Source organism: Natator depressus, chromosome 18 (assembly GCF_965152275.1).
Source record: "Natator depressus isolate rNatDep1 chromosome 18, rNatDep2.hap1, whole genome shotgun sequence".
Taxonomy (NCBI): Eukaryota; Metazoa; Chordata; order Testudines; family Cheloniidae; genus Natator; species Natator depressus.
Window position 1 is genome coordinate 6,732,543 of NC_134251.1, and position 12,518 is coordinate 6,745,060.

General features: G+C 50.4%; 1 protein-coding gene across 1 annotated transcript in view; it reads right to left on the minus strand.

The window, feature by feature from the left end:
* Positions 1-12,518, minus strand: part of ATP13A2 (ATPase cation transporting 13A2) — a 70,132-nt gene that overhangs the window by 21,138 nt on the left and 36,476 nt on the right. The window contains exons 10-16 of the mRNA XM_074975266.1: positions 11,474-11,540; positions 8,514-8,645; positions 7,286-7,453; positions 5,892-6,002; positions 5,742-5,788; positions 4,540-4,728; positions 4,240-4,446 (exon numbers count right to left, since the gene is read on the minus strand). Coding sequence (XP_074831367.1) covers positions 4,240-4,446; positions 4,540-4,728; positions 5,742-5,788; positions 5,892-6,002; positions 7,286-7,453; positions 8,514-8,645; positions 11,474-11,540 — 921 coding nt within the window. The remainder of the gene's footprint in view (positions 1-4,239; positions 4,447-4,539; positions 4,729-5,741; positions 5,789-5,891; positions 6,003-7,285; positions 7,454-8,513; positions 8,646-11,473; positions 11,541-12,518) is intronic.

Genomic DNA, 12,518 nt, shown 5'->3' on the forward strand with positions numbered 1-12,518 from the left:
GCCATTGGGCCTATTTACCATGAATATTTAAAGATCAATTAATTGCCCAAATCATGTTATCCCATCATACCATCTCCTCCATAAACTTATCGAGTCTAATCTTAAAGCCAGATAGGTCTTTTGCCCTCCCTGCTTCCCTTGGAAGGCTATTCCAAAACTTCACTCCTCTGATGGTTAGAATTGCCTTAATAATGTTAAGTTCTTAAACCACTTCACCCTACCATCTATGGACGACTGTGTAAGCAACGAACTATAGAACCATTAAAGAGACCACTAGTCCGGGCAGGGCTAACTGTTATTTAAACTGTATATTATTAAATACAGTGGGTTTATGCATACACCTGTGGTTTTGATTCTCTCTCATTAGAATATAGCTAAATTTGTTTTTTGTTTAAAAGCAAATGTATCATTGTGGGCTGTCTTTGTTAATTAGTATAATAGCATCTTATCAAGATTGTGCATAAAACTCAATAGCTGGGCAAAAGACTGTTCTACAGTCTGGCATCTTTCAAATAGGAGACTCCAAAAACGAGATGGAATTATTGATTGTATTTCAGGACTATTTGGATCTAAAATGTCTATTTGGAACAGGGCTGCTATAGAAAATAAAAGTCATGAACTATTTTGAACATCAGGCAGCTGCAACGGTCTCTAAACCAATCGTTTGCGACACGGAGGACCCCCGAGCTATTATAAACATGGGATGTGCTATATAAGAGGCATAACACTGCTAAACTGGTTAACCAAACAAGAAAAAAATTTATGAATTAGTCACAGAATATAGTAAGATAATCAGGAAAAATTGTGTAGGTAAAAAAACCCCAAAACTAAATGAGCTGCTTATGGGAGTTATGCATTAACTACCATAAGATTCAAAAGGAAAACCTGCCTAATCTACCTAAAATTCAGTCCATTTTGATCAATTTCATGGCCATAGGATTTAAAAAAATAGGATTGGTCCTGCTTTGAGCAGGGGGTTGGACTAGATGACCTCCTGAGGTCCCTTCCAACCCTGAGATTCTATGATTCTAAATCATAAATGTCATGATTTCAACTCTTTAAAGCTGAAAAGTCACGGTGTTATAATTGTAGGGGTCCTGGCGCAAAAAGGAGTTGTGGGGGGAGGAGGGGGAGTTGTGGTACTTCTGCTCTTACTTCTGCACTGCTGCCGGCGACGGCGCTGCCTTCACAGCTGGGTGGCCGGAGGGTGGCGGCTGCTGGCCGGGATCCCAGCTCTGAAGGCCGAGCCGCCGTCAGCAACAGAGCTGGGCCCTCGGTCAGCAGCCGCCACCCTCCGGCCACCCAGCTCTGAAGGCAGCAGCGCAGAAGTAAGGGTGGCATGGGCTGGTACTGCCACCCTTACTTCTGCGCTGCTGGCAGGGCGCTACCTTCAGAGCTGGGCACCTGGCCAACAGCGGCCACTCCCCAGCCGCCCAGCTCTGAAGGCGGCAGTGCAGAAGTCAGGGTGGCAATGCTGCGACCCCCTGCAACTCCCTTTTGGGTCAGGACCCCCAGTTTAAGAAAAGCTGGTCTCCCCTCCTGAAATCGATATACTATAGGGTAAAAGCACACAAAAGGACAGATTTCATGGTCTGTGATGCGTTTTTCATGGCTGTGAATTTGGTAGGGCCCTACTTATTAATGATAAGCAATTAGCAAGGTGGTATTACTCTCTGTGTAGAACAAAAAACAATTATAAATTGGCAATGCACTAAATTGTGCAGACAAATTCTCTTTTGCACAATTTGTACTTTGGGGTCAGTGACACTGCATCCTAAAACCATATTGCTCAGTGTCTGGTTCTGTGTATATTTCTTTTATGGTATTGTTACAAAAACTAGATACTGACACTGAAACATTTGACAACTCGGCTACTGTGCACTCAATAGGTTACCAAAAAAAAAAAAAAAAGGAATCTATAAGGAACAAATGGATCTACCTCAGCTACTCGTTTCAATGCAAATCTGGAGGGGGAAAAAAAATCAGTTTTTCTGTTAAGGAATATCCATACATATGTAATTCTTTTTCACTTTGCATCTTCAGTGTGTGCCCATGCAAGCCTGGACCAGTATAATGAGAAAGCAAAGCTAGCAAGCTTCCCATGGCATGAGACAATAGTGGCTAAGAGGCAATCACCCGCAATAAGAGTAACCTAGAACAGGGGTGGGCAAACTTTTTGGCCCAAGGGCCACACTGGGGTTGTGCAACTGTATGGAGGGCCGGGTAGGGAAGGCTGTGCCTCCCCACACAGCCTGGCCCCCGCCCCCTATCCGTCCCCTCCCACTTCCCGCCCCCTGACTGCCCCCCTCAGAACCCCTGACCCATCTAACCCCGCCGCTCCTTGTCCCCTGACCGCTCCCTCCCAGGATCCCCCGCCCCTAACTGCCCCCCAGGACTCCACCCTCTATCCAACCCCCCTTACTCTCTGTCCCCTGAGTGCCCCAACCCCTATCCACGCCCCCGACCCTAACCGACCCCGGACCCCACCCTCATCCAACCGCCCCCTGCTCCCTGTCCCCTGACTGCCCCTAAGGACCCCCTGTCCCTTGTCCAACCGCCCTGCTCCCTTACCATGCCGGAGCCAGCCACGCCGCCATGCTGCCCGACAGGAGCGGCGGGCCAGAGCGCTGCCGGCGTGGCAGCGTGGCTGCAGGGGAGGGGCTGGGAGCTCAGGGGCCGGGCAGGACGATCCCGCCGGCCAGATGTGGCCCACGGGCCGTAGTCTGCCCACCTCTGACCTAGAATATGAATAGGCAGCACTGTGTAGTTACTAATTATAATTGTACTCAAAACTTCTGTTTTACTCCCCATGTAGGTCGGTACGGTGTCATACAATACTAATGCCCATCCCAGGTTTACAAAATAAATACACAGTTCAAAGTAAGTCCCAGCACCAGGATGAAGTAAAAAATATGTGTGCGCCAGTTTTTAAGTGTATATAGGGATCCCCTAACTTTGCATTTTAAAACCTTATCGGAACACAAAGGTACTCCACTTGGTTCAGATGAGCACTGGCATTCTTAAAGCAGCCCAAACCTTGGATAACCTTATCCATGCAGGTGACCCGGCGGGACTACTTTCCCGCACTTGGGCAGAAGTTGTGTTGAAGGTTTTGCGTCTACGACAAGGTGTATTCGTTTTAATTGCACTAATACTGCTGCTTATGCAGTTTGCTAAAACAGTGTCAATCTGCCATGAAACCTCTTACTGTTGCCTCATATATTAATTTGGCTACGGTGTAACCCTGATATAATTATTATGTTGTCAAGTGGGGGACGGTTAGCCAACGCATATGGGTTATACACACATCACATTACGAGGTATTATTTGCAAGGTATTAACATGAGATATATAAGTGTCGGACAATCATGTTAAATTGGATTATGCTTGTTCTTGCTCACTTATGCCAAGACATACATCCCAAGATGCCCTGGGACACGTATACCTAAGCACTTGGTATAGGCAAATACAGAAACGGTCAAGAGTTACACGGACGCGCGTCATGTACCAAAAAGTAATATCTGGAACAAAGGAACAACGCAGCACAAGGAATCATGTAAGATGTAGGACCGCTGTAAGGAGTATCTTCAAGCCCCCTAACGCTTGGAATTCAATATTCAAAGCAAGAGATGAGAAGGCACAGGGAGGCACCAAAGACAAAGCTGGCACCAGCTGGTTAGTTAAACTTTAAGTAACTTGACCAGCACTGTGTAACTTGTAAACAGCCATGCTATGGTGGCAAGTTTAAGGGGAGCACACCTTCTGTGTAAGCTGAACTGACCACACTGTGAGAATTCTCTTTCTTTCCTGTACCGCATTGCTTTGTCTTTAGACAATAGATCTGGCTGAGCTCGGTTATTTGGTCTCTTGAACATTCCCCAGTAGAGTCAACTAGAGGCTATCCCTTTCAGTCAATACCTCGACGGCAGCCTCTCTGCAGCACAAATGGGCTCCCCAAGGTGTGTCTTCTGGTCTCTTTTGGCTAGAGGGATGAAGGCTGCGATGCAGAGCCTGTGAAGTGGGGCGAGGTGGAAAGAGGAAGCAAATGGGGCGGGAGAGGGGAGGGAGGGCCCTAAGGCTCAGAGGGATACAGAAGGCCAGCCGCTATCTCACCACTTCTGCAAACCACCCAAAGATGCAAGCCAATACACACTCCCCTGAAAGCTTCCAAACTTCCCCTGCACTCCCAAAATCAGTCCAAAGCCTTTTGGCTCACACCCTGACTCCTCTCCCTCTTACCCAGCCGGTGGATTCCACCATCTTGAGGTCCATGGGGTCTCCTATGGGCTGCTCCATCAGCAGAGACACACCGTGGCAGGTGGCCAGTGAGTACAGCAAGGGGCCATCGGCCAAGCAGCGGGGCTCGTGGGTGATGGGCAGGAAGCAGTTATTCTCCACGGGAACGACGCCCCAGACATCCAGGCCTTCCTCTGTGAGGGTCCCTGTCTGCAGCAAGGGGGAGAAGACAACTTGATCAGCCCACAAGCTGGCAGGCTGTCAAGCCAGCTGCAGCCCCGATGCACGAGCCCAGAGACTCACCTTATCAAAGCAGAGCAGGCGGATTTTCCCGCAGAGGTTGATCCGGGGAGGGCTGATGCAGAAGATGCCATGTTTCTTCAGCCTGTTCTGGGCGTAGATTGTGCCCACGGTCATCGCAGCAGGGAGAGCCGGGGGCACGATGACTGTGATGAGATCCAGCGCACGGATAATTATTTGCCGGAGAGGAACCTGTCCAGGAGCGACAGCCAGGAACGGGGGGTGGGAGAGGAGAGAGAACACGAGAGCTCAGCTTAAATTGGGTGTAGGATCTTCGGGGGTGGGGGTTCTGCAGGACACACTAGCCCACAGTGCAGCGCCCAGATCCGTGGGTCATCTGAGCAGCATCGGGAGCAGATGGACCATGGAGCACAAACGCCCATAATACCCTGCACGGGTGTATTTAATAAAGCTAAACCAGCTTTTCACCAGCAGCCTTCACCTGGGTTTGAGAGCACCTGGGATTTCCCAGGTCTTTCCTTATCAGAGACACACACAAGCTTGCCATGCCCCTGACAGCTCCAGACAGAGCAGAAAGGAAAAACAACTTAGAATGTGATCCACGTTTTCAGACGCCACAGCTCCCTTTTTGGAGAGCATGATTTGCCCCGACACTTTCGCAAGCATATGGATTGCAGGTGCAATGAGATCATAGAATTATCACGGTTGGAAGGGATCTCAGGAGGTCATCTAGTCCAACCCCTTGCTCAAAGCAGGGCCAATACCAGCTAAAACATTCCAGCCAGGGCTTTGTCAAGCCCCCTAATGATGATCAAATACCTGATGATTTGCACCTAGGCATTTCTGCAGGTCTCCCGCCTGCAGTCTCTAAATTTAACATCTCGCCTCTGCTTCCTTCCTCAACAAAGACAAGCTGTGTCTGCCATTAGCCCCGCAGGGCCCAGAAAAGTTGAACTGGGGGGGTTTATTCTGTGTCAGCCAACTCATCTGCAGGCTGTTTGTTACTAGGAGGGATGAGAGAGCCAGAAGGAACCCAGAGCAGATCCCGGGTGGAGTCTGCAGTGCTGGCTGTTAGAGAAAACTGGAGGCAGAGCAATGCCTAGGGTTTCTCCCATGCCAGCATCTGTAACAGAGCCAAACTTGTCTGGACCATTCCTGATCTAAGCCCTGGATCCAAATCAAAGGAGGGGCACAGAAGGGAGAGGGCTGGGAGGAGAGAGCTTTCCCCATCACTGGCAACTTACCTGGTTTTTAATCAAAATCACAATGCTGTATGTGGTGCCGATAAGAGCTGCAAGAGAGAGAAGGGACGGCTGTAAAGTGGATTCATCAGTTAATAAGACACTCAGCAACAGACGACTGCTGCTTGCAAGGCCGCCCGCTTTCAGACGTACCCAGAACTGCAAGGAAGAGGACAAACTTCACCGCATCCCTGTAGAACCTGAAGCTCACAGGCTTGGGGTAGAGGATAGAGCTGATCAGGTCCCCTTTGGCTGTACAGAACCCTGCGGGAGAGAGGAGGCAAGGAAAAGAGATGCTTATGGGACTTGGAAACTCACATTGTGAATTGTGGCCATTAAAAGCCATAGATCTTTGGGAGAACTGAAGAAGCCGCCCTGTGATTCCCTTTGACATAACAGCTCATCTCAGAGCACAGGGGCTCTTCCAACACAGCTGAAACACTGAATTAAAAAGCAGGGTTTCTGTCCACACCCAACACGATCAGCTCAGAGCTCCTGACTGTGGAGATGTAGCATCTCTCAACCCTTGCTCACGAGCCTGGCTGCAACAACACTGACAGGCTGTAACCACGGTTCTTCTGCTGTGTGAAGGGGATCCCCTAAGCGCCTGTGCGCATGGGGTGCATGCGTGCCCGTCCGTCTGTCCAGGTTAGTTGGTTTTTCACTTGCCCTGAAAGAAAGGAGAGAAGACTTTCCTTCCCCTTTTTGCAGAGCTCAGTGTTCCCCAGCTGCACTCGCCCTGGGGGGCAGGGAATCCCCAGCAGCACGGGTGGGAATCCGAGTCTCCAAGGCTGTAGGTGCGGGCCAGTGAAACACGTTGTGAAAATGCTGCCCCGTTGGTGCTCTGAGTCATGAGAGAGCAGGGTCAGTGTCCACGTTACACTCCACACGCTCTCCCTGCAGAGCGGGAGGGTCCCAAGGAGGGCACGGCAGAGAACGCTAGGGGGTAACAGGCTAACTACAGAGAATGAGGAGTAGCCAGCAGCCTAGGAACGTTACAGGTTTCAGCAGGAGAACGGCTCTGCCATGGTGCCAGGCTAGCCAAGGAGACAATACACTTTAATTTGGCTTCTAAGAACATTCTGTTCAATGGACCAGGGCTAAACGAACAGCAAAGTCGCTAGTACAGGTGTATCTGGACAGAAGGAGAATTGTTATCTGGCCAGGATAAAACAGAACCAGCCCCATGTGTCATATCCAGGGAGCAATGATACTTGAACATAAGAACGGCCAAATTGGGTTAGACCAACGGTCCATCTACCCCTGTATCCTGTCTTCCGACAGTGGCCAATGCCAGTTGCCCCAGAGGGAATGAACAGAACAGGGAATCATCAAGGGATCCATCCCCCATCATCCACTCCTAACTTCTAGCAAACAGAGGCTAGAGACACCATCCCTGCCCATCTTGGCTAATTGCCATTAATGGACCTAACCTCCAAGAACTTATCTAGTTCTTTTTTGAACCCTGTTGTAGTCTTGGCCTTGGGCACAGTACAGATGGGAACTAAGGACCGGGGGGCTCTGGGTTTGCTCCACGATGCAGCTACCTGTGCGTGTCACCACAGCCAGGACCTCCTTGCCCACATAGGATTTGGCTTGGAGAACCTGAGTCCCGCAGAACAGTGTGTGCCGTTTGTGCTCCTCGGGGGAATAGATCATGTTGGCAGCTTGGGGTCCGCTGGGTAAAGGCGTCTTCATCACTGGGACACTCTCCCCTACAGGAGAAAATCAGCTGGAGAGTGAGGTTATGGATAGACAGATTCGTACAAACATGCCTTCATATTCAGCCAGTGTTTGAGTTCTCGCTGCGCAGGAGTGGGGCTGGGGGAGAACAAGGGCAGGTTGGGAATCCTTCAGGATCCACCATCCATGCTCTTAGTTTCCCCAACACACTCTTCAAAAGCCCTCTTGCTGGACAGATCCACCCTTCAGCCACAGAGGGCTGCGTGTTCTGATCTGGGCTCCATTCCTGTAATATCTGAGCAGCTCACAATCTTTTACAAGTAGATTTATCCTCCCAGTGCCCCTGTGCGGCAGGGCAGGGCTGTCATCCTCATTGCACAGACCAGGAACTGAGACACTGATGTTTAGGTGCCGAAAGATGCCGACAGGTGCATAGTGGGATCTTCAAGAACACCCATTGAAATCAAGCACTGAAATCAATGGGAGCTGGGCACAAACTAGGCGCCTATCTGCATCTTTGTGTGCCTAAATACCTGTAAAATTCTGGCCTTAAGTGACTTGCTCAAGGTCATGCAGGAAATCAGTAGCAGAGCAAGGAATTGACCACAGATCTCCCTAGTCCCAGACTATTGCCCTAACCCCGGGACCAAGTCTCCTTGTGTTCCAATGGATGGCCAGAAGGGGTCACTGAAGAGCTTCCCCCTCTCATCCCAAAAGAGGCTTAGGGTACGTCTACACTGCACTCAGAGGTGTGAGCGTAGCCCGTGTAGACTTGCCTGAACTAGCTTTGCTCTAGCTGGCTCCAATAAGAATAGCAGCGAAGCCATGGCAGCACGGGCTGGACAAGCCTGCCCAGGCCCCGGGTATACACTCGAGTCACTAGCCTGCCCTTCTGCGGCTTCACTGCTCTCAGTTGAGCGGTGACGCTCACGGCCCGTCCTGCTGGCGTCAGGGACCACAGGCTCGGGCAGACAGCTGAGCTCCGATTCCTTGTGTGCACTGCTAATGGCAGGAGTGGGACAGTCAGCTCTGGGTAAGCAGAGATCTCTGCATCCCACAATGTACCTCTCTCGCGCTCCCGCCCCTGCTCACCTGTCAGCATGCTCTCGTTGACCACGCACTCGCCCGTTAGCAGCGCAGCGTCGCAAGGGACGACGAACCCGTCGGAGGGGAGACTGATGCAGTCGCCCGGCACCAGGTCCAGAGAGCTCACCACCGCCTCCTCTGCAAAGGCAGGCAAGCCACAGCGCACTCAGACTCCTCCCACTGTAACAAGCAGGCACGTGGTGCTTGGTACCGGCAGATCTCGCAGCGGCTTCCAAAAGGTGTTAAATAGCACTGCCCCCGGTTTACAGAGCGGGGACCCAGAAGCCCAGGGAAGGGGCTCCCCCAAGATCACGCAGCAGGTCAGCAGCAGAGCAGGGAACAGAACCCAGGGCCTTGGACTGGGACCAAGGAAACGCAACACAGGCCACGTATCATGAGCAAATATCGCCGCAGCAACAGTACACTTTGGGTGTATGTGGGTGGGTGTGTCTTGTACCTTCCTCCTCTGCTCATTGCGGGACAGCCTGGCAATACCACTCCTGGCACACACCACGGGGATAAGCCCTCCTAGATTCAGTCCTCCAACTCTTCCCTGCGGTGCTTTAAAGCAGTGACTCTCAACCTTTCCAGCGTACTGTACCCCTTGCAGGAGGCTGATTTGTCTTGCGTACCCCCAAGTTTCACCTCACTTAAAAACAACTTGCTGACAAAATCAGACCTAATACTGAACAATTGCGGACTCTCTCATTTTTACCATATAATTATAAATTAAATCAACTGGAATATAAATACTATATATATACAGCAGTATAAACAAGTCACTGTCTTTAGGAAATTTTAGTCTATACTGACTTTGCTAATGCTTTTCATGTAGCCTGTTGTAAAACTAGGCAAATATCTAGATGAGTTCACGTACCCCCTGGAAGACCTCTGCGTACCCCCAGGTTGAAAGCCACTGCCTTAAAGCAATGGATCAGCCTCCATTTAATCATTAAGGCATTAAAGTCCAAATCCCCACTAAAGAACTTACGCAGATCGCTCTGCCTCGGATCAAGGCTGAAATTGGAGCTAACTGGTTCACAATCACCACTTTAAAGGCTTAAAAGGATGTGCCGTGGTGCATTTAATATCTGTGCTCTGAGTGGCTGCTCAATTATTTTATATCATGTTAGCCTTGCATTGATAGGCACACACAGCAGGAGATGCCATCCCGCGGCGGGTAGATAGCGAAACTAAATCCCCGCCAGCCACCGTAAGAGAGAGAACCTTCCAAAGATTAGATACAAAAAGACAAGTCAGCAGGGGCTGGCGGGAATCGGTTCTTTAAGTCTCATGTAATTTTTAACCTTTTAACTTTAATCTTGTGATCACAGGGCGCGAGACCCCAGGCAAACAGCTGCTTAGCAAAAGTTAAAAAAAGAAGCCAGCCTTTTATCTGCCGAGAAAATTTAATTTGAACTAATAAGGCGGCTTACTGGAGTTCAGTGGAGAGGCAGTCGTAAGAAATTCTGCCTAATGGAGCATGATTAAGCTGCTCAGCTGGGCTGGTTTACAAGAGAACTCGTACGCAACATTCCTTAAACAGCAGGTACGTTTTTCACGTTAGAAAGGGACAGAGCAACGACCTGCCTAGGTTCCAAGTTTAGATGTTGTGTTAGAGGTTTTACAAAGCCGAGTGCAGCCTGCCTTAGGGGCTAGAGCGCTGTACTGGGACTCAGGAGACCTGGCTTCCATTCCTGGCTTTGTCTCTAGCTTGCTGGGTGACCTTGGGCAACTCACTGCACTGCCCCAACCTCAGTTTCCCCATCTGTAAAACAGGAATCATGATCCTGGCCTCCTTTGTAGAGCACTTTGAGATCTACTGATGGAAAAGCGCTCGATACTACATAATAATAACCATCCCGAGTGCCTCACAACACCACCTAGCTTGCTAGAATGAAAAGCATTTCAAAAGCTGGATTTTCCTTTCACTCGTTATAAGGTGTTACTTTCTGCCATTCGCTTCCTTTTGGACAATGAAGATAAACGCATATGTTCCCCTTCTCCTTGTCAAGGGCGTTTCCATGCGCACTACAGACATACAAGCCCTGATCCTGCCGACCTGTGCATGGCTTTCCTCACATGAATGGAGCCTCCTTAAACGTTCACAACCTTGGGGCCATTGGAAGGAAAAGTTAAAATCCCAAATGCTGTTTTCATTGGAATGCTGAAGCTCTCTAATCAAAGTGCTTTACAAAATACCACCACCCCCATTTTACAGATGGGGAAACTGAGGCACAAACCCAGCAGGTGAGTGGCAGAGCAGGGAATAGAGCCCAGGTCTCCTGAGTCCCAGTCCTGTACTCTAGCCACCAGACCTCACTGCCTTCATAATCACAGGGGAGCAAATTGTGTGTTCTATCTGATTTAAATCTAACAGCGTCCTTACACACGGCACTCTTTCACAATGCCTTAACCCTCACGAAGCCTGGCAGTTTACACGTGAGATTTCACTACGTCAGCAGCTCAGGGGGAGTGCAAGGCCTGACGGGGAGGGAAGGGGGGGAAAACGGTTCACAGCCGTGCAGCCTGCACAAGGCGGGTGCACCACTTGAATCCTATTTGAAAGGCTTCGGGGAGACTGGAGTGGCACATGGACCTTGTGCATGGGTGAATTTCATCTTATGAGCAAGGATCTTAATACTTCAACTATCCCCACTGAAGTTACTGGAAGTGCTCATAGGAGCAAGCATACATGCCCGATAGCATTTGCAGGATCAGGGCCTAAGAGCGTAGCCTTTTCGTTTTGCAACAGGCGAAGCATCCGGTCCAGGCTACCCTCACCATCTCAACAGACCCGGCTGCTCAGAGCGAGGACGATGGCACCACAGACACGGCGTGATCTTCCCCCTTGTAGCTCTGCCAACAAAGGCCCATTTACCTCAGCGCTGATGGTTCGAAAGCTCGTGGCATCTGCCTGCCTTTCATGCGGCAGTGGAGAATTACAACCTACTGCTGCTGCTCACCTCCAGCGGCTCGGTGGACTCTCACGCTGATGGCCATCTTCACCATGTTCCGCAGCGTTATGCTTTGCTGCAAGGAAACAAAGAGAACTATCCGCTAGCAGGGCAGGGAGGGCTTTACACCCGCACTTCGCAGGGACTAGTTCAGAATGGAAATGGCACCACGTGACGGCGGCAGGAAACCCTTCCTTGCCCGCCCCGCCCCCCCAGGATTCATAGACGTTAAGGCCAGGAGGGACAATCTAGTCCTCCACCGGCCCCGTGATGCCTGCACCAAGCCCATAACTTCTGGTTTCACTGGAGCAAATCTTTCAGTGCTGATTTCCAGACTTCACTGCTGGAGAATCCACCAGATCTGGCTCTGTTCTGTACCATCTCTCCTCTTCCTTCTTCATCCCCCTCCCCCATCCCCTTTCCCTTTTATGCAATAAAGGCATCTCCAGTATAGAGCAGCGATGCACTGCGCCCAGAAGGATACAAACCCCAGAAGCACCCTTGCGTTGCTAGGGCTGGTTGTTTCCAGGCAGTGCCGCAGGGACAAGAGCCAGGGGATGCAATAGGCCGTCACATGCTTTAAATGCACTTGTGCTATGACTGAAAACGTGAGAGCTCGATTTGGCTGTGTGCTGATAATTGCTGCTCCATCCCACCCTTCGCCAGTCTTCCTGGCTAGGAAAAGACTATTGGAAAAAGGCTTGCAACTGTACAAGGAATGCAAACAAACCACCCCCTGGCAAGCAGCGCACATGCGGCAGAATGCCAGCCTGCAGGAATAATGGGGACAAAAGGGAAGGAATACTTCTCGAGAGCTCTTAGCCCCACATAAAATAAAACTGGCCCCAAGCCAGTAATTTTTGTAACCACGGTGGTCAGGGGTACAACCCTATGCTCTGGGTGTCCCTGGCCTCTGATTGCCAGAAGCTGGGAGTGGATGACAGGGGATGGATCACTCGATTGTCTGTCCTGTTCATTCCCTCTGAAGCCCCTGGCATTGTTTCACGGTTAGAAGACAGGATACTGGGCTAGATGGACCACTGGTCTGACCCAG